At 42.6% G+C, this 17874-nt stretch overlaps 2 protein-coding genes across 2 annotated transcripts in view; one reads left to right on the top strand and one right to left on the bottom strand.

Annotated features, from left to right (window-relative positions):
- The window catches only part of LOC123253517 (transmembrane 9 superfamily member 2-like), a gene marked incomplete at its 5' end in the record, with an annotated part of 941355 nt that overhangs the window by 119619 nt on the left and 803862 nt on the right, over window positions 1-17874 (bottom strand). The gene's annotated exons all lie outside the window — the stretch shown is intronic.
- RBMX (RNA binding motif protein X-linked) overlaps window positions 17530-17874 on the top strand; it is a 15839-nt gene continuing 15494 nt past the window's right edge. Inside the window, exon 1 of the mRNA XM_044682728.1 lies at window positions 17530-17751. Within this exon, the coding sequence (XP_044538663.1) occupies window positions 17712-17751 (40 nt within the window). The 5' untranslated portion in view covers window positions 17530-17711. The remainder of the gene's footprint in view (window positions 17752-17874) is intronic.

Below are 17874 nucleotides of genomic sequence, written 5' to 3'. Positions count from 1 at the left end.
TCTCTCTCTCATTCTCTCTCACTAGCCCCCCTCTCTCATTCTCTCTCTCCTTTCTCTCTCTTTCCTTTCTCATTCTCTCTTCCCTTTCCTTCCCTCCTCTCCCTTCTTTTCTCCATCTCTCTGTCTCTCTCTCTTTCCCTCCTCTCTCTTCCCCTCTCCAGGAAATAATTCTGATTTTTTGGTTATTGTGGAATGGGGGCAGCTAATTTTGTATCATTGGCATTTATTGAGTGTTTTTTAAACTAGACTGGTAAAACAGGGGGTGCTGTGGATACCGGTGATGAATAATTTGATAGCAATCAACAGGAGGACTCCATTGGAGTTCCTCAGAAACCTGTGCTCAACCCTGTGCTTCTGGACATCTTAATCAATGATTTACATAAAGATATACAGAGGCAAGACAGCTAGATGTCTCAGTGGATAGAATGCCAGGCCTAGAGATAGGAGGTCCTGGGTTCAAATATGACCTCAAATACTTCCTGGCTGTGTGACCTGGGCAAGTCACTTAACTCTAATCAGGAGGGATTTAGAACACTTTTTTGTGTGCTTATTGATAGTTTTGATTTCTTTATCTGAAACTGCCTATTCATGTTGCTTGACCATTTGTCAATTGGGGAATGGCTTGATTTTTTGTAAATTTGATTTAGTTCCTTATATATTTGGGAAATTAAACCTTTGTCACAGAGTTTTGTTATAAGAATGTTCTCCCAGTTTGTTGCTTTCCTTCTAATTTCAGTTGCATTGATTTTGTTTGTACAAAACCTTTTTAATTTGATATATTCAAAGTCATTAATTTTATATTTTGTAATGTTCTCTATCTCTTGCTTGGTCTTAAATTCCTCCCTTTCCCATAGATCTGACAGGTATCCTATTCTATGTTCACCTAATTTATGATTTCCCTCTTTATATTTAAGTCATTTACCCATTTTGAATTTATCTTGGTATAGGGTGTAAAATGTTGATCTAAACCTAATTTTCCCCATACTATTTTCCAATTTTCCTAGCAGTTTTTGTCAGATAGTGAGTTCTTGTCCCAAAAGCTGGGATCTTTGGGTTTATCAAACACTAGCCTATTGAAGTAATTTACCCTTAGTCTATTCCACTGATCCACCCTTCTGTCTCTTAGCCAGTACCATATTGTTTTTATAATCACTGCTTTATAGTACAGTTAAAGAATCTGGTCCACATCCTTCACACTTTTTTTTTTCATTATTTCCCTTGATAGTCTTGATCTATTGATCTTCCAGATGAACTTTGTTATAATTTTTTCTAATTTTATAAAAAAATTTTTTGGTAGTTTGATAGGTATGGTGCTGAATAAGTAGATTAATTTGGGTAGAATTGTCATTTTTATTATATTAGTTCATCCTACCCAGAAGCAATTAATATTTTTCTAAATTGTTTAGATCTAATTTTAATTGTGTGAAAAGTGTTTTGTAGTTGTGTTCATATAATTCCTGTGTTTGTCTTGGCAGATAGATTCCTAAATATTGTATATTGTTGAGGGATTTTAAATGGAGTTTGTCTTTCTAACTCCAACTGCTGAGTTTTGTTGGAAATGTATAGAAATGCTGATGATTTACATGGGCTTATCTTGTACCCTGCAACTTTTCTAAAGTTGTTAATTATTTCCACTAGTCTTTTAGTTGATTTTCTGAGGTTCTTTAGGTATACCATCATATCATCTGCAAAGAGTGATAGTTTAGTTTCCTTGTTGCCTACTTTAATCCCTTCAATTTCTTTTTCTTCTCCAATTACTATCACTAGCATTTCTAGAAGAATATTAAATAATTGAGGTGATAATGGGCATCCTTGCTTCACTCCTGATCTTATTGGGAAGGCTTCTAACTTGTCCCCATTGCAGATGATACTTGCTGATGGTTTTAAATATATACTGTTTATTATTTTGAGGAAAGGCCCTTCTAGTCCTCTACTGTCTAGTGTTTTCAATAGGAATGGGTGTTGTATTTTGTCAAAGGCTTTTTCTGTATCTATTGAGATAATCATATGATTTCTGTTGGTTTGATTATAAATATTGGTTTTCCTAATATTAAACCACCCTTGCATTCCTGGTATAAATTCCACCTGATCATAGTGAATAATCCTCCTGATCACTTGCTGGAATCTTTTTGCTAGTATTCTATTTAAGATTTTTGCATCTATATTGATTAGGGAGATTGGTCTGTAGTTTTCTTTCTCTGTTTTTGGTCTGCCTGGCTTTGGAATCAGTACCATATTTGTGTCATAAAAGGAATTTGGTAAGACTCCTTTGCTTATTTTGTCAAATAATTTGTATAGTATTGGGAATGTTTGAATGTTTGATAGAACTCACTTGTGAACCCATCTGGCCATGGGGATTTTTTCTTAGGAAGTTCCTTAATGATTTGTTCAATTTCTTTTTCTGAGATGAGATTATTTAAGTATTCTATTTCCTCTTTTATTCATCTAGGTAATTTATATTTTTTCCCATTGTTTTGCCTTTTATTTTTAAAATCTATTTATTTAAGAATATTTTTCCATAGTTACATGATTCATGTTCTTTCCCTCCCCTCTAATTCCAGTTCACATGGAATTCCTCCAGTTTATTATTCCTTTTAGCACAATAGTATTCCATCACCAACAGATACCACAATTTGTTCAACCATTCCCCAATCGAAGAGTATCCCCTCATTTTCCATTTTTTTGCCACCACAAAGAGCATGGCTATAAATATTTTTATACATGTATTTTTCCTTATTATCTCTTTGGGGTACAAACCCAGTAGTGGTATGGCTGAATCAAAGGGCAGGTAGTCTTTTAAAGCCATTTTAGCATAAATCCAAAGGCAATTTATATTTTTGTAAATATTCACCCCTTTCACCTAGATTGCCATATCTATTTCCATATAATTGAGCAAAATAGTTCTTAATAATTACCTTAATTTCCTCTTCATTAGAGGTGAGATCACCCTTTTCATCTTTGATATTGTTAATTTGATTCTCTTCTTTTTTAAATTTGATTAACCAGTACTTTATCTATTTTATTTGTTTTTTCAAAGTACCAGCTCCTAGTCTTATTTATTAGTTCAATACTTCTTTTACTTTTAGTTTTATTAATTACTTCTCTAATTTTTAGGATTTCCAATTTAATTTTTATTTGGGGATTTTTAATTTGTTCTTTTTCTAATGTTTTAAGTTGCAAGCCTAATTCATTGATCTCCCTCTGGATTTTGTTGCTATATGCACTCAAGGATATAAATTTTCCCCTGAGTACTGCTATGGCTGTATCCCATAGGTTTTGATAGAATGCCTCCTCATTGTCATTCTCTTTAATGAAGTCTGTAATTGTTTGTATGATTTCTTCTTTGAACTCTGTGGGGTTTTCTTGGCAAGGATACTTGGAATGGTTTGCCATATCCTTCTCCACTGGATCCTTTCTTTGATCAGGCAATCAATGGTTAAGTGAATTGCCCAAGGTCACACAGCTAGGAAGTATCTGAGGTCAAATTTGAATTCTGGTTTTCCTGACTCCGGGCCTAGCATTCTATCCACTGAGCAGCCTCCTGTTTTAAGTTTTAAGCTATTAAAATTTTTAAAAAATAAAACTGCAATGGAAGGGGGGAAGGAGGAAGGAGGGGAAAGAACATGAGTCATATAACCATGGGAAAATATTCTTAATTAATTAATTCAACAAATTTAAAAAAAAACCAAAAAATTAAAACTTAAGCTGCACTAAGATTTTTGGGACACCCTGTATATAGAGCTAGAAGTCATTTACATAGGAATGATCACTGAAATCATGACAAATTCCCCTAAGAAAAAAGGTCGTAGAGAGAAAAGAGAAGTCCCAGACCTGATCTTGGGGAACATATACTGTTAGGGCCCATGATAAAGAAGGAAGGATTTATAAAGTACCTAGCCTGTACCAAGAACTTTACAAATATATAAATTTGAATTACGTCAACCTTGAAAAACACAGAACCACCAAAGGAGTTAGAAAGAACAAGTCTTTAATCAGGATAAGGAAGACAATGCTCCAATGGCCACCACCCACAGCCAAGCTCTGGGACTCTGGGAATACTATTTCTAGGAAAATGCACTTGATAAGAGGATTCTCAAATGAGCTGAAGAAGTTGGAATCCTCTATACCAGTGATGGGCAAACTTTGACCTGCAGCCCAGATGCAGCCCCATTGAAATGTTCTATGTGGCCAAGACATTATTCCTAGTCTGAGGAATACAATGAGTAGGATACAATACAATGAAACTTTGAAAGAGTTGCCTTAGAAACAGACTGACAGATGAGCATTTCCTTTCCTTTGGCCCCCTCTTTAAAAAGTTTGCCCATCACTGCTCTATACACTTTGGGGGAATGAAAGAAAGGAAGCATACACCTACTAGTTAAAAGGAGGCTTGGTCAAGGGGCTGTAGGTGAGGCTAGGGTACCAAGGAGTGGCCTAAGAGAGGCTAAGAAGCCAAAAAGGATACTTGAAGTTTGAGTATCTCCATCATTCCCATTCAGGATGCACATTGGATGCTTGATGAGACATTGTTCCATCTAAGGCCAAGGTCAGTCTGGGAGTTCTCTGAAGGTAAGTTCCCAAGGGACAAAGACAAATTCGGGGGTTCCATAAAACAAGGTCATCAACACAAATTTGACTTCACCTAAAGTATTCTGAAAGAAATCTGCATTCCAAAAAAATCAAGGTGAACTTTACTGTGTAGTATTGTGTTCTTTCTCTCCACACCTGCCAGTCCACACACTCCCTCAAAAAAATCTCCCCAAGTGAAAGCAAAAGTAAGGAAGCCTCTAAGAGACCCCTGAGACTTGGCTTGACACCTCAGGTGCTGAGAGCGGAGACCTTTGGTCACCCTTGCCTTCTCACCTCCTCTATTTTGAAGCCAAGCCCCAGCCTTGGAAGCCTGTGTATTCCTTCTCTTGCTCTCCAGTCATTTCTGTCTCTGGACTCCATGAGTCCTTGAACTGTGTGCAGGGCCCCTTCCTTTCTTCCTCTCTTCTTTATGTATACATACAGGCAAATTCACTTCATGTGAAGAATCTCTTTACTGGAGGTCTGCTGAATAGCCCTCTTACATGAAGGTAACTAACTGTATTATCTCATTTGATCCCCACAACCACCCTAGGAGGTAGGTGCTATTATAAGCTCCATTTTACTGTTAAGAAAACTAAGACATATATAAAAAATCAAGCCATTCTCCAATTGATAAATGGGCAAGAGACATGAATAGGCAATTTTCAGGTAAAGAAATCAAAACTATCAATAAGCACATGAGAAAGTGTTCCAAATCTCTAATAATCAGAGAAATGCAAATCAAAACAACTCTGAGGTATCACCTCACACCTAGCAGATTGGCTAAAATGAAAGAAGGGGAGAGTAATGAATGCTGGAGGGGATGTGGCCAGATTGGGACATTAATGCATTGCTGGTGGAGTTGTGAACTGATCCAACCATTCTGGCTGGCAATTTGGAACTATGCTCAAAGGGCTATAAAAGAATGCCTGCCCTTTGATCCAGCCATACCATTGTTGGGATTGTACCCCAAAGAGATCATAGATAAACAGACTTGTACGAAAATATTTATAGCTGCGCTTTTTGTGGTAGCAAAGAACTGGAAAAGGAGAGAATGTCCTTCGATTGGGGTATGGCTGAACAAATTGTGGTATATGCTGGTGATGGAATATTATTGTGCTAAAAGGAATAATAAACTAGAGGAGTTCCAGGTCAACTGGAAAGACCTCCAGGAACTGATGCAGAGCGAAAGGAGCAGAGCCAGAAGAACATTGTACACAGAGACTGATATTCTATGGTAAAATCGAATGTAATGGACTTCTGTACCAGCAGCAATGCAATGACCCAGGACAATTCTGAGGGATTTATGGGAAAGAACGCTACCCACATTCAGAGGAAGAACTGCAGGAGAGGAATCATATATGAAAAACAAATGCTTGAACACATGGGCTGAGGAGGACATGATTGGGGATGTGGACTCGAAAATACCACACCAATGCAACTAACAACAATTTGGAAATAGGTCTTGAACAAGGACATATGATAAAACCAGTGGAAATGTACGTCGGCCATGGATGGGGGGAGGGTGGGGGGGAAGGGGAAAGTAGGAGCATGAATCATGTAACCATGTTAAAAATGAATATTAATAAATGATTTAAAAATTTTTTAAAAAAGAAAAGAAAACTAAGACAAAATTACTTGCCCAAGGTCACATAGTTAGGAAGTATCTAAGGCTAGATTTGTACTTAGGTTTTCTTGACTCCAGATCAGACTCAGATGTCAAACTGTAAGAAGTTGAAAAGTGAGTGGGAGGTGGCAATCTCTCCGGAGACTGACCCTTATCCCAGACTAGACAATAGGCCATCAAGCATCCCCTGAGCAACCCTGGATAGGAGTAGTTTCTCTTATTGTATATTTCTTATTCAAACCTTTACCATCTGTCTTAGAATCGATACTGTATATTGGTGTCAAGGCAGAAGAGCAGTAAGGGCTGGGCAATGGGGTTTAAAGTGACATGCCCAGGGTCACCCAGCTAGGAAGTATCTGAGGTCAAATTTGAACCCAGGACCTCTGGTGTCTAGGTCAGGTTCTCCATCCACTGAGCCACCCAGTTGCTCTCTTATTGCATTTAGAGTGCTTTCCAGATACCCTGGCCTCAGACTACAACCTCTTTCCTTAGTCTCCTTGTAGCCAGTCAGTTGTACTTTGTGTCCATCCATTAGGTGCAGTTCATGCATTATAGCTTTAGTACAATAGTTACATTTTGACCAATCATCAAGTCAGGGATGAGTATTCTTTGCTCTTACATAAATAATCAAGCAGGGATTCACTACACTAGCAGATTTCAAAAGATACAATAACACTAACCCAGTCCAAATATTGTTTCAACACCAGTCTTTCATTTTTCAATATTTTTCAAAGGTGAGTTGAAGTTTCAGCTAGCCTGCAGGGTTATCAAAACAATCCAGTAGGGAGAGGAAAGCAAGTTCCCATATTTCATCCATTGTCCTTTTCTTGTGTTAACATTCCGGATTGGTGGGGGGGGGGGGTTGGAGACTGTTCTGGCCTGTTTTTGCAGGCACCTGTGCATGGGAGTGAGAGATCTAAGTTAGGGTTTTTAAATCTTTAACATTAACTCACTATCTGCTGGTTTGTTATGAAGTGATTTTAGGGGAATTTCTGTATTATCACATGTAAAGGTAGAACTTTCCCAGTAGTTTGTAGGGGGCCTATAAGGGCTCTAATAACAGCCTATAATGTTCTTCTGTAGTTCTGTGGGGCTGAGTGGGGATATTGATCACAATAATTTCAATAATAAGGAGTGTTAGTAAGAAGAGTCATACAGGGGTATCCGAGTGAGGGGTTTCCATGCTCCCTGGATGTGCAGTTCCAGAATTCCTCCTTCCACTTTGTCATTCAGGATGGGTTTGACAGCCCCTCCCCCCCCATCCAAGATGTCTTCTTTTACAATTGCTTTGGTGGTTCAGGATTTTTTAGGTCAATAGAGGAAAGGAAGTAGAGGCAAGGATCATGGATGTTTTCTTCTGGGATTTTGAATGAGAAAGGGAGGTTTGAGGGGATGGCAAGAGGCAGTAAAGTTTTTTTTAGGAATGGCAGAAACTTGGGAATGTTTCTAGGCAGCAGGGAAGGATCCTATAAGTTGGGAGAGACTGAAGATGATGGGGTGGGGGAGAAATGAGCTGGTGAGAAAAGATGGAATTTCTTTGCGCAAGTACAAAGAAGGGTTAGCCTTGGTGAGAAAACAGGTCACCTCTTCTTCAGAGATTGGAGCAGAGGATAGATGGGAAATGTTGAGGGATTTTGAGATGCAGGAGAAGAGGGGAGGAAGCTCATGACAGATGGCTTCTACATTCTGTGAAAAGTAGGAAAAGTGATCTACTAAGAAGGGGGACAGGTGGGCAGCTGGGTAGGTCAGTGGATTGAGAGTCAGGCCTAGAGACAGGAGGTCCTAGGTTCAAACACTTCCCAGCTGTGTGACCCTGGGCAAGCCACTTGACCCCCATTGCCCACCCTTACCACTCTTCCACCTAGGAGCCAATACACAGAAGTTAAGGGTCTAAAAAAAAAAAAAAGAAGGGGGACAAGAGTTGCTAGGTTGCCCAGTGGTTAGAGCGCCTGACCTGGAGGCAGAAGGACCTAGGTTAAAATCTGGTCTTAGATGCTTCCTAGCTGTGTGACTCTGAGCAAATCACTTAACCCCCATTGCCTAGCCCTTGCCCTTCTTTCTTAGAGTTGTTACTAAGACAGAAAGAAAGGGTTTAGAAAAAGAAGAGAGGGGAAGTGGTGGTGCCAGAGGTTTTAGGAGAGAAGAGAGTTAAGAACAATTGCTTTAGAGGGGGAGATGGTCAATGTTCAAAGAATAAAAGAGTCCTGGGTAGCAGTGAAAGTCTGGCTGAGACTAGACCAAATCCTTTAGGAGAGGATCCAGGTGACAGTTCGGGGACTTCCTCAGCTGTATCGAGAACTAGGATCAGAGTGGGAGAATGGTGAGAATAAACCAGGCTCAAGGGTGTAGGTAAAGGTTTAACAATGGCTTGGAGTGGGGTGGGGAAGTATGGCAGAGCCAGCTTCTACTCCTGTTCTTGAGAGTTAGTTGTTAAATTTTCATTCAGTGGATTTCTGCCTTGGAAACCAACAGATCTACAAATCAAATTATGAACTGATTTATTGTTTTGTCTATTGTCTCTATACTTAAGAAAGCAATGGAGAAAATGGTTAACAATGCAGATTTTCCTTAGAAATGTATGTCTTCCCCCTTCCCCCCATTGGCTGATTATTAAACATTTACCAGCATACCTCTGGGCATGATATACTTTTACATTTCATCTACATCATGAACATTTTCCTGTCCCTTTTTCACATCTAGAGAAAATCAACAGAATAGTAAGTCAGGCCCCAAGTTGTATCCTCAGCTGATTCCCAAGGTATGGTCACTGTAAATTGAACAATTGGTTCTCAGGAGCCAGTCACTAGGAACTCTCCAGCACATCTAGGGAACCCAGGGTCAAGCAGTGATCAGAGAAGAGTGCAAACTTGAACTGGTTAGCTAGAGTAGCCACAAAATAGGTGAAAATAATAAGTTATAAAATAATATAAAAACACAAGAAAAAATACAATACAACATAAACAACGTCAATTTGTGGTTTTCGAAGTCTATGTGCAGTTTGAAGGTATCCTTTTTTTTTTAAACCCTTACCTTCCATCTTAGAATCAATACTGTGTCTTGGTTCCAAGGCAGAAGAGCAGTAAGGGCTAGGGCTAGGCAATGGGGGGGGGGGAGGTTAAGTGATTTGCCCAGAGTCACACAGCTAGGAAGTGTCTGAGGTCACATTGGAACCCAGGACCTCCTGTCTCTGGGCCTGGCTCTCACGGCACCAAGCCACCCAGCTGCCTCCAAGGGATCCATTTCTATTTAAGTCTGACACACCTAGAGGACCAAGATTGTGAAGGAGAAAAGTAAGTTCAGAGCAGGAGCTATAGGCTGGAAGAGGAGGGAGGATGGCCAGGAGACACAGTAGTCAGAGGAATTTCTGAGTATTAGATCATAGAGGTAGAACACTCAGGAGAGATAATCAAGCAACATTTATTTTTTATATATATTTTAAATTTTGATTTATTTAATTAATTACTTTAGAATATTTTTCCATGGTTACATAATTCATGTTCTTTCCCTCCTCTCCTCCCACCCCCCTCCCATAGCCGACCCACAATTCCCCTGGGTTTTACACATGCCATTGATCAAGACCTATTTCCATATTATTAATATTTGCATTAGGGTGATCCTTTCAAGTCAAAATCCCCAATCATGTCCCCATCGACCCATGTGATCAAGAAGTTGTTTTTCTTCTGTGTTTCTACTCCCACAGTTTTTTCTCTGGATGTGGATACTTTCTTTCTCCTAAGTTCCTCTGGATTGTCCTGAGTCATTGCATTGTTGCTGGTAGAGAAGTCTGTTCCTTTCAGTTGTACCACAGTGTATCCATCTCTGTGTACAATGTTCTCCTGGATCTGCTGCTTTCACTCTGCATCAATTCCTGGAGGTCTTTCCAGTTCACATGAAATAACTCCAGTTCATTTTTCCTTTGAGCACAATAGTATTCCATCACCATCAGATACCACAACTTGTTCAGCCATTCCCCAATCAAAGGGCATCTCATCATTTTCTAATTTTTTACCACCACAAAGAGCACAGCTATAAATATTTTTGTACAAGTCTTTTTTCTTACTATCTCTTTGGGGTACAACCAAGCAACATTTATTAAGAACCTATCATGTGGGGGCAGCTGGGTGCCTCAAATTTGACCTCAGATCTTCCTAGCTATGTGACCCTGGGAAAATCAATTGCCTAGTCCTGGTCTTTCTGTCTCAGAATTGTTATTAGGACAGAAAGTAAATTTTTTTTAAAGAAAAGGGAAAAAAATAATCTATCATGTGCCAGACACAATCTCTAGTCCCACTGAGCTTCAATCTAATAAGAGAGACAAGTCCAAGTATATAGAGAATACATATAAAATAGGGATCATTTTATAATGATCCCTTTTTATATTTTTTCCAATTACACATAAAAGCAATTTTTAACTTTTTTTTAAAATAAGAGTTCCAAATTCTTTCCCTCTCCCTCTGCCCTTCAGGGTGACAAGAAATTTGATAGAGGTACAATACTTGCAGTCATGCAAAAAATTTCCAGACATGATTTATTATAACGTTCACTATCTCATTTCATCCTCAAACAACCCTAGGAGGTTATTCTTATCTCTATTTTACAGACAAGGAAACAGAGGCAGGGAGAGGTTCCCTGTATGACTAGTCCTGTGCTGAGCTGAGTTGGAAGTTCCAAAGGCTAATGAACTAAAGGCCAGACTATTTAAGGAGATGTCAGCAGGCACATGGAAAGCCCCAGGGAGAAAGAGAAAACATCATATTGTGAGGCAGGGGCAGAGCTCCTGGAGAATGATGGAGGGCTGACCCCTGGGAAAGCAGCTAATAGCACCCAGAGTCTGGACTGGGTGAGAGAACAGGTCAGAGGAGGAAGAAAAGGTGCTGAGTGGCCTTTGGGAGGGGCTGTGAGGAATTAAGGCTGTGCCAACAAGTCCTCCCCCTCCAGGCCCAGGGTGCCAGATGGCATTAATGGCTGGCTGGCTGGCTGGCTAAATGAATGAATGAATGAAAGAATTTATTAAGCACTTCCTCTTTGTCAGGTACTCTGTTAAGAGCTGGAGATACAAACCTGCTCAGACAGTTTCTGCCCTTAAGGAGCTGACAGTCTAATGGTGAGAGACAGCACGCATGGCAAGGAATCGATTTCCCTGCCTCAAATTGCCCTCTACTCTGATCTGTCTTCTTTGGAGCTGCCAAAGTGACTTTCTCAAATTGTCCATCTGACTGGGGCAGACCATCTCTTGCTCCCTGAACTTTGGTGGTTTCTCTTTGTCCCTGGATCCAATGTAAAGTCCCTCCTTGGGTCCTGGAAGCTCTTTACAACCTGGTCCCCTTGCTATGTTTCCATTTGGAAGTACTGCTCTTTTTTTTCTTTTTTTTTTTTTTTTTAAACTTTACCTTCTGACTTGGAGTCAACACTGTGTATTGGCTCCAAGGCAGAAGAGTGATAAGGGTAGGCAATGGGGTTTAAGGGATTTGCCCAGGGTCACCCAGCTGGGAAGTGTCTGATGCCGGATTTGAACCCAGGACCTGCCATCTCTAGGCCTGGCTCTCAATCCACTGAGGTATCCAGCTGCCCCCTGGAAGTACTGCTCTTTTTGCTATCCCTCACACACCAAGTTCCATCTCTGGTCGCCAGATCTTTGCCCAGTTAGGAAGGTGGACGACATTCCAGGTGTCCAATTTGTCATCTACCTTCCTGGCCTTCTTCACTTCTTACAGTCTGTGGCTTCCTTTGAGACTGCTCAGAGCTTTTGCGGGGTCTTTCCTGCTCCTTGCAGCTCTTTCCTAAGGCCTTGCCCTTCTCAGGTTACCTTGTGTCTGCTCTTGCTACTTTCTTTCCTCTCTACTTAGTTATTTACATCACTTCCATCAGAACTTCAGCTCTCAGAGGAGGATGAAGAGGAGAAAGGAGGGGAGGGGGAGAGGAGGAAGAGGAGGAGGAGGAGGGCAGAAACTGTCTTGTTGGTTAATATTTGTGACCCCTCTGCCCTCTCAGGTTAGACAGTGCCCTCCTCGAGGGCAACTCAGAGACTGTTGTCTGCTATGTATGTGAAAGGAGGCATGGCTCTTGCTTGCCTGACAGGTCTCTGAGCCTAGAAAAGGGAAATTGACAGAAAAGTTATTTGGATTGTTGAATGACTATTGGGAGTCCTCAGGGTTGAGGACATATAGGGAGGAGAGCTTTCTGGGGTCTATTGTAATCTGTAGAATCCCCCGATTTCTGTTTACTGCTTACCTTAAGAAAGAGGTTTGTTAGCTATTCAAGATGGTCTTTTGTGAGAGGAAGCTAAACTGGCAATAAGATAAGTATCATCTCTTCTCCCCAGAGATGGGGGAAAGTAGCCCCAAAGCATTGTACCCTGAGACAATGAATTAGGGGCAACTAGATAATCAAGTGGATCTTCAAATCCAGCCTCAGACACCTACTAGCTGGGTGACCCTGGGAAAGTCACTTCATCCTATTTGCCTCCCTTTCCTCATTTGTCAAATGAGCTGGAGAAGGAAATAGCAAAGCCACTCTAGGATCTCTGCCAAGAAAACCCCAAATGGGCTCATGAAGAGTTCAACATGACTGAAAAAAAGACTAAGCAACATCAGACTATTGATATTTGAGGTGTGGTAGACAGATATCTTTCCAGCCCAATATCTCTCTTGAAGATAAGTGAGGAAAGGAATAAGTGCCCAGCGGACAGGTCCTCCTGCTCCCCATGAAGGCCAAAGAAGAAGTCGGCCTTGGAGAGGAGGGTAGGCCAGATCCCAGGTGAGAAGTTTATGCCATACATACAAGTCAAGCTGTCTTTTATATCAGGCAGAATACTTGCTACTTGTTTGCTACATGGGGATGTGGAACCATGTGACTGGGCTTCCTATCATCAAAGTTAGTTCTTGGTTCTCTCTCAGATACCTGGAAAGATGGGAGATTAGCTTGGTGATTATCTAGCTCTATAAATAACCTGGTGATCAGGACTGTCCCTCCTCCTCTACCCCTATGTCCCTCTCCCAAGCACCCAGCACACACATTGGAGTTCACATTGGATGCCTCTTCCTTGGCATCATCCCAAGAGTGGGGGACAACGATGCCCTCCCGATAGCCATTAGATTCCCTTCTGGTTGAGCTGTGCATTATTCCTCATGCTAGAGTTCTTCCTCCTGGCCTACATCCTGATGTCCCTTCCCAGGCATGTGCATGTGGCCCAGGGCCCTCCTCACCCACTCCCCACCCCTACCTCTAGGCTCTGACACCACCAGCCTCTCCTCTGCCCATCCTCCTCTGTGTGGTCTTCCTTGATGACAAAGCCTGCCTCGGTTAGGTTTGTGTCCCCAGTATACCCTTGGCCCCCATGCCTGGCCCCTAAAGAGCTTCTTCAAAGCTTTTCCATTCATTGGATAGATGGGTTCAGTCCAAGAATCAGTGGCCTGCATTGAGACAGGCCAAAAAGCTGGGCATCGCCAGGGCAGAGGAGGGAGGAGGAAACCTGCACCTGGCCTAGCCTGGCATTGTATCCCGGCAGCCTCCAGCCCTTCCAGGAAGAAGGAAGTCACTGGAGCTTGCATTTCCATGGCAATAAATTTGGAGGGGGGGGGGAGGAGAGGAACCAGGCCCAGAACACTATTTACAGTAACTGGCTGGAGGACCAGTGAAATGCTAATAATATGGGCGGGGTGGGCATCCTCCCAGACTTCCCAGTGGCCCTCTGGGGCTTGGCTGTGAATGTAAAGGATTAAGGGTGTGCCCCTTCTCCGAGGTGACTGATTAGGTTTTTGGATGTTGGAACCTTTGAAGGACTAGAAACTGTACAATGACTTGTTTGCATGTTAAAAGGCCAGGAAAGCTACCTTGGGCCACCAGAAGAGACTCTTAATTTGTCTCCACCCTAGCCTTTAGCAGTAGATTAAAAAATCTGTTTACAGGAAATATTTGGTCCCGGAGTCTGGGGAGAAACAGGGCTGGCCTTGGGGAGGGGAATTCTGGGAAAGAGGCAACGTTCTGGGCCCTTCTTTTTCCACTGCTGCCCAGGCTATCTCTCTCTCTTTAGTATATCTCTTCTCTGCCATCTCCTTTTAAAGCTCCAGATGGTCTGAATGTGAGATGGCTTCTCTCTGTTATCCAAATGGCTTCGGTTGTGAGCCAGCCTCAAAGCAGTGCACAAAGCTCTGGTTACGCTTTAGTTTGTTAGACCCCATCAGAAAGGGTTCTCACCTAGTTAAGGCACCCAAGGCCTGAAGGGGCTGATTTCCAGCCCCACCTCCTCTTCCAGGAAGATCACCCAGAGCCACAGAAGTCCAAGCTGGAAGGGATCCCAGGCATCATCTCATCTGAACCACCCTCCCAAGGAATCCCCACTCTAATATACTCAGAGGTCACTCAAACCTCTACCAGAAGATCTCCAAGGCCAGGGATGGGAGCCTATTTCAGGGTGGGGCACATTTAATTAATGTGAAGTGGTTTCTCACCCCAAGCCTAAATTTGCTTTTTTACAACTTTCACCTATCACCTCTGCTGCTGTCCTCTGGGGTAAACACATCATGTCTAATGATCTAATCACTCTTCCCAGAGCTCCTCCTTCAGAGACTTGAGGAAAGCTATCATAGCTCTGAGATCTCTCCTCCTGGTCAAACTTGCCCGGTTCCTTCCAGCAATCCTCTTATGACAGACTCAGGGCCCTTCCCAGACTAATTGCTTTCTTCTAGATATTTTTCAGCTTTATCAATATCCTTCTTAAACTGTTAACTCTCAGAACTCAGCCCAATAGATACCAGATGTGTTCTAATTAGGCCAGGGCACAGGGGGGACTATTGTCTCCTTATTTCTGAAATTGAGGCCTTGCAGGAGCATGTGGGTAGCTTCTGCTCAAGATCTTGTTTTGTACAGATATGGAAAGCAGGCACGTGCGGGGCAGAAGATACTGATGTCTCATGAACTGCCCTTTTTGGTGGGATACTAATGAGGTCCAAGCCTTTTTCTTCCCTCTCCATACTTGGGTATCTCCATACAGAGACCTTCTGAATCAATCTCAGTGCTCTTAAAGCTGGGTCACTTTGGCAGAGTTTAATCTCCTAGGCCAAACTGGAAATTCAGAAGTGTACTCAGAACTCAAATGGATCTCTCCTATTCAGGAGTTCCCACAAAACAATGGAGATCACTCCCTGTCCATGTCTACAACTTCTCCACTGAGGGTTCCCTTAATATGGCATCAATGGTTTTCCTGCCACCGTAAGGATCAGTGAAGCAGCATGGCTCTCTTATCTGTCCTCATTTTCCATTCTCTAATCCCTTGAAGAAATTCTTTCCTCTTGTTCCCAGTGTCCCTCACTGGTTTTATATCTCTGCCTGCTCACATTCACCATTGTCCTTGATGGCGAAAGAAGCTAGTTATAAAATGATAGTGTAAGAAAGGGATCTGAAATAAACTGGCTAAGCTAGGCCAAAGCCATATTTTGGATGGCCTTAAGTGCTAGGCTGTGAAGTTGGTATTTTATTTTGGAGACAATAGGGAGCCATAAGAGAATGATATGGTCCAACCTGTGTCTGGGAAATTTGATTTTTGGCAGCTGGGTGGAACTCAGAGTGGAGAGGAGGGCAATCAGGAGGCTGTTATGATAGCCTGTTGTCAGGTGGTTGGGAGAGAAAAGAGGAGAGAGAAGTTGGGGAAGGAGGAGTGGAAGCAGCAATGATGGTCATCTCATTTCCTTAGTCACCAACCTGTTATTTAGTTCAGTGCCCTCCACATGGTAATTGCTCAGTAAATGCTTGTTGAATGGATTGGATTCAATACACACAGGATTACAGATCATAGATTAGAGCTAGAAGGTTACTTCAGAGGTTATCTACTGAAATGAATGAACTCCTTTTATTTTCCAGACGAGAAAACAGATCCAGAGAAGTGAAGTAAGTTTTCCATGATCACACAGCCAATAAGCAACATATAGTGTTACCTTCCTAGAAATGTATTGAATTGACTTAACATTGACCCAACAGTGTAAAAGCTTTAGGGGAATTTCCTATGATATTTTAAAAGCAGAGATTGTTGAAAAAAATCAGGGAGGTTATCAGTGCAATCTGTACTATCTGGTTTAAGTGTTTTCTGAACATGATTCTTAGTGACTGCTCAGCTCATAGTTCTTTCTACCTAATTTCCTCAGCTTGTTATTCATAGTGCCACTAGAAATGGGTAGGAGATCTAGCCTGGGGACTTCTGAGGTGCACTAATCCAAACCCTTCATTTTACAATGAGGAAACTGAGTCTCAGAGAGGGGAAAGGAACTTGCTTAAGGTCACACAGGTAGGGAAGAGTACTTGGATTGAAACTCAAGTCCATAGACTCAATTTAGTGCCCACCCCTCCCCTTTCTTTCTAGTGCTAGGCTACAGAATTACACTTCCAGTTTCCCACAGGAATCCTGAGGGAGAGCTCACAAAGCGATTCTTCTCCCTGGGCCTATAAAGTAGTGAGGCCAGTGAATTCTTTTCAGTGGTTACCAGAAGGAAATAATTTCTTCATGGTCATATTGTGTGCTTCGACCTCTCACTTTATACAAACCCAGAATCTACCTTTTTTTATTTTTAATTTAGTTCAAGAGCAGCAACTACTAGGGACTGCTTCCTGACCAGTTCTAGGGAAGGAAGATTGTACTTCCTTATGCTTGGAACTGGAACAGCCACACATAAACTCCTTTCCCCTTGAGGGTCTTTAGGTGAGCACCTAAGGGAATGTGCGAGAGGACTGGATTTGGAGAGCCAGATTGCTGGTTCTACCATTCACACCTGTGTGACCTTGGGTAAGTTGCCTCACTCCTCTGGGCCTCTATTTCTTTCTCTGTAAATCGCGGGGCTTGGACTAGGTAGCCTCAGAGATCCACTCCGAGTCAGACCGGATAAGCTCTAAATTGAAAAGCTTTGGACTTTTTCGCTGCCCCAGAAAAGGAAACCGTGGAGTAGTGGAAAGCGTGCCCAATCTGGGGGCAGAAGATGCGGCTCGCAAATTGGGCTCAGCTCTGACCATTCGACTAGTAAAGTACCAGGAGTCTTTAGTACTGGTCAGGTAACTTTGTTTGCCGCGTGGTCTGCCTAGCAGCAGCTGGCCAAACCGGCGACAAGTAGGGCGGGGGAATTTTGCTGAGGCTTGAAGTGGGCGGGCGGATGGGATTCAAGCTCGGGCCCAAACCAAACAGGATTGGGCGAGGGGCAGGGTTTGGGCAAGAGAGGTGGGTCCTTAGGAGCCTAGTGCCACCTACGGACGCTCGCGCAACGCCTACATCCGGGTCCCTTAGCCTCGTTCCCGGGCTGTATAAAGTTCGCCGGCCCCTTTGTTCGCTCTCATTGCGTAGTTGCGTCTTTGCCTGCTCGTTGTTTAGGCACCTCGGGGGCCTTGGAGACCGAGGGGGCTAGAACGCGTGCGTACAAAGCCGAGTTTAGAACGCGTGGCGGCAACGGCGGGAAGCCGAAGCGACTTAAGCCAGAAGTAGCCGGAGAGCCCAGCTCCCTCCTTTGCCTCTCTTTGGCTAATCGGTGCGTAGGAGATGCCCAGCGGGAGGCTTTCGCTGCACTCCCCCCAGTTAGGTTGGTTTGGGCGGCGGTGGCCCTGCACTTTACTTATATAAAGATGGAGGGAGTGGGCGCCATTTTAGGTGGCTGGTGGAGGGAGAAGGGGGAAGGGGGGAGGGCTAGGACTTGGGGGGGGGG

The sequence above is a fragment of the Gracilinanus agilis genome, chromosome X (assembly GCF_016433145.1).
Source record: "Gracilinanus agilis isolate LMUSP501 chromosome X, AgileGrace, whole genome shotgun sequence".
Classification (NCBI taxonomy): Eukaryota; Metazoa; Chordata; class Mammalia; order Didelphimorphia; family Didelphidae; genus Gracilinanus; species Gracilinanus agilis.
The sequence above is the reverse complement of the archived record's forward strand: the minus strand, read 5'-3'. Positions and strand labels throughout refer to the sequence as shown.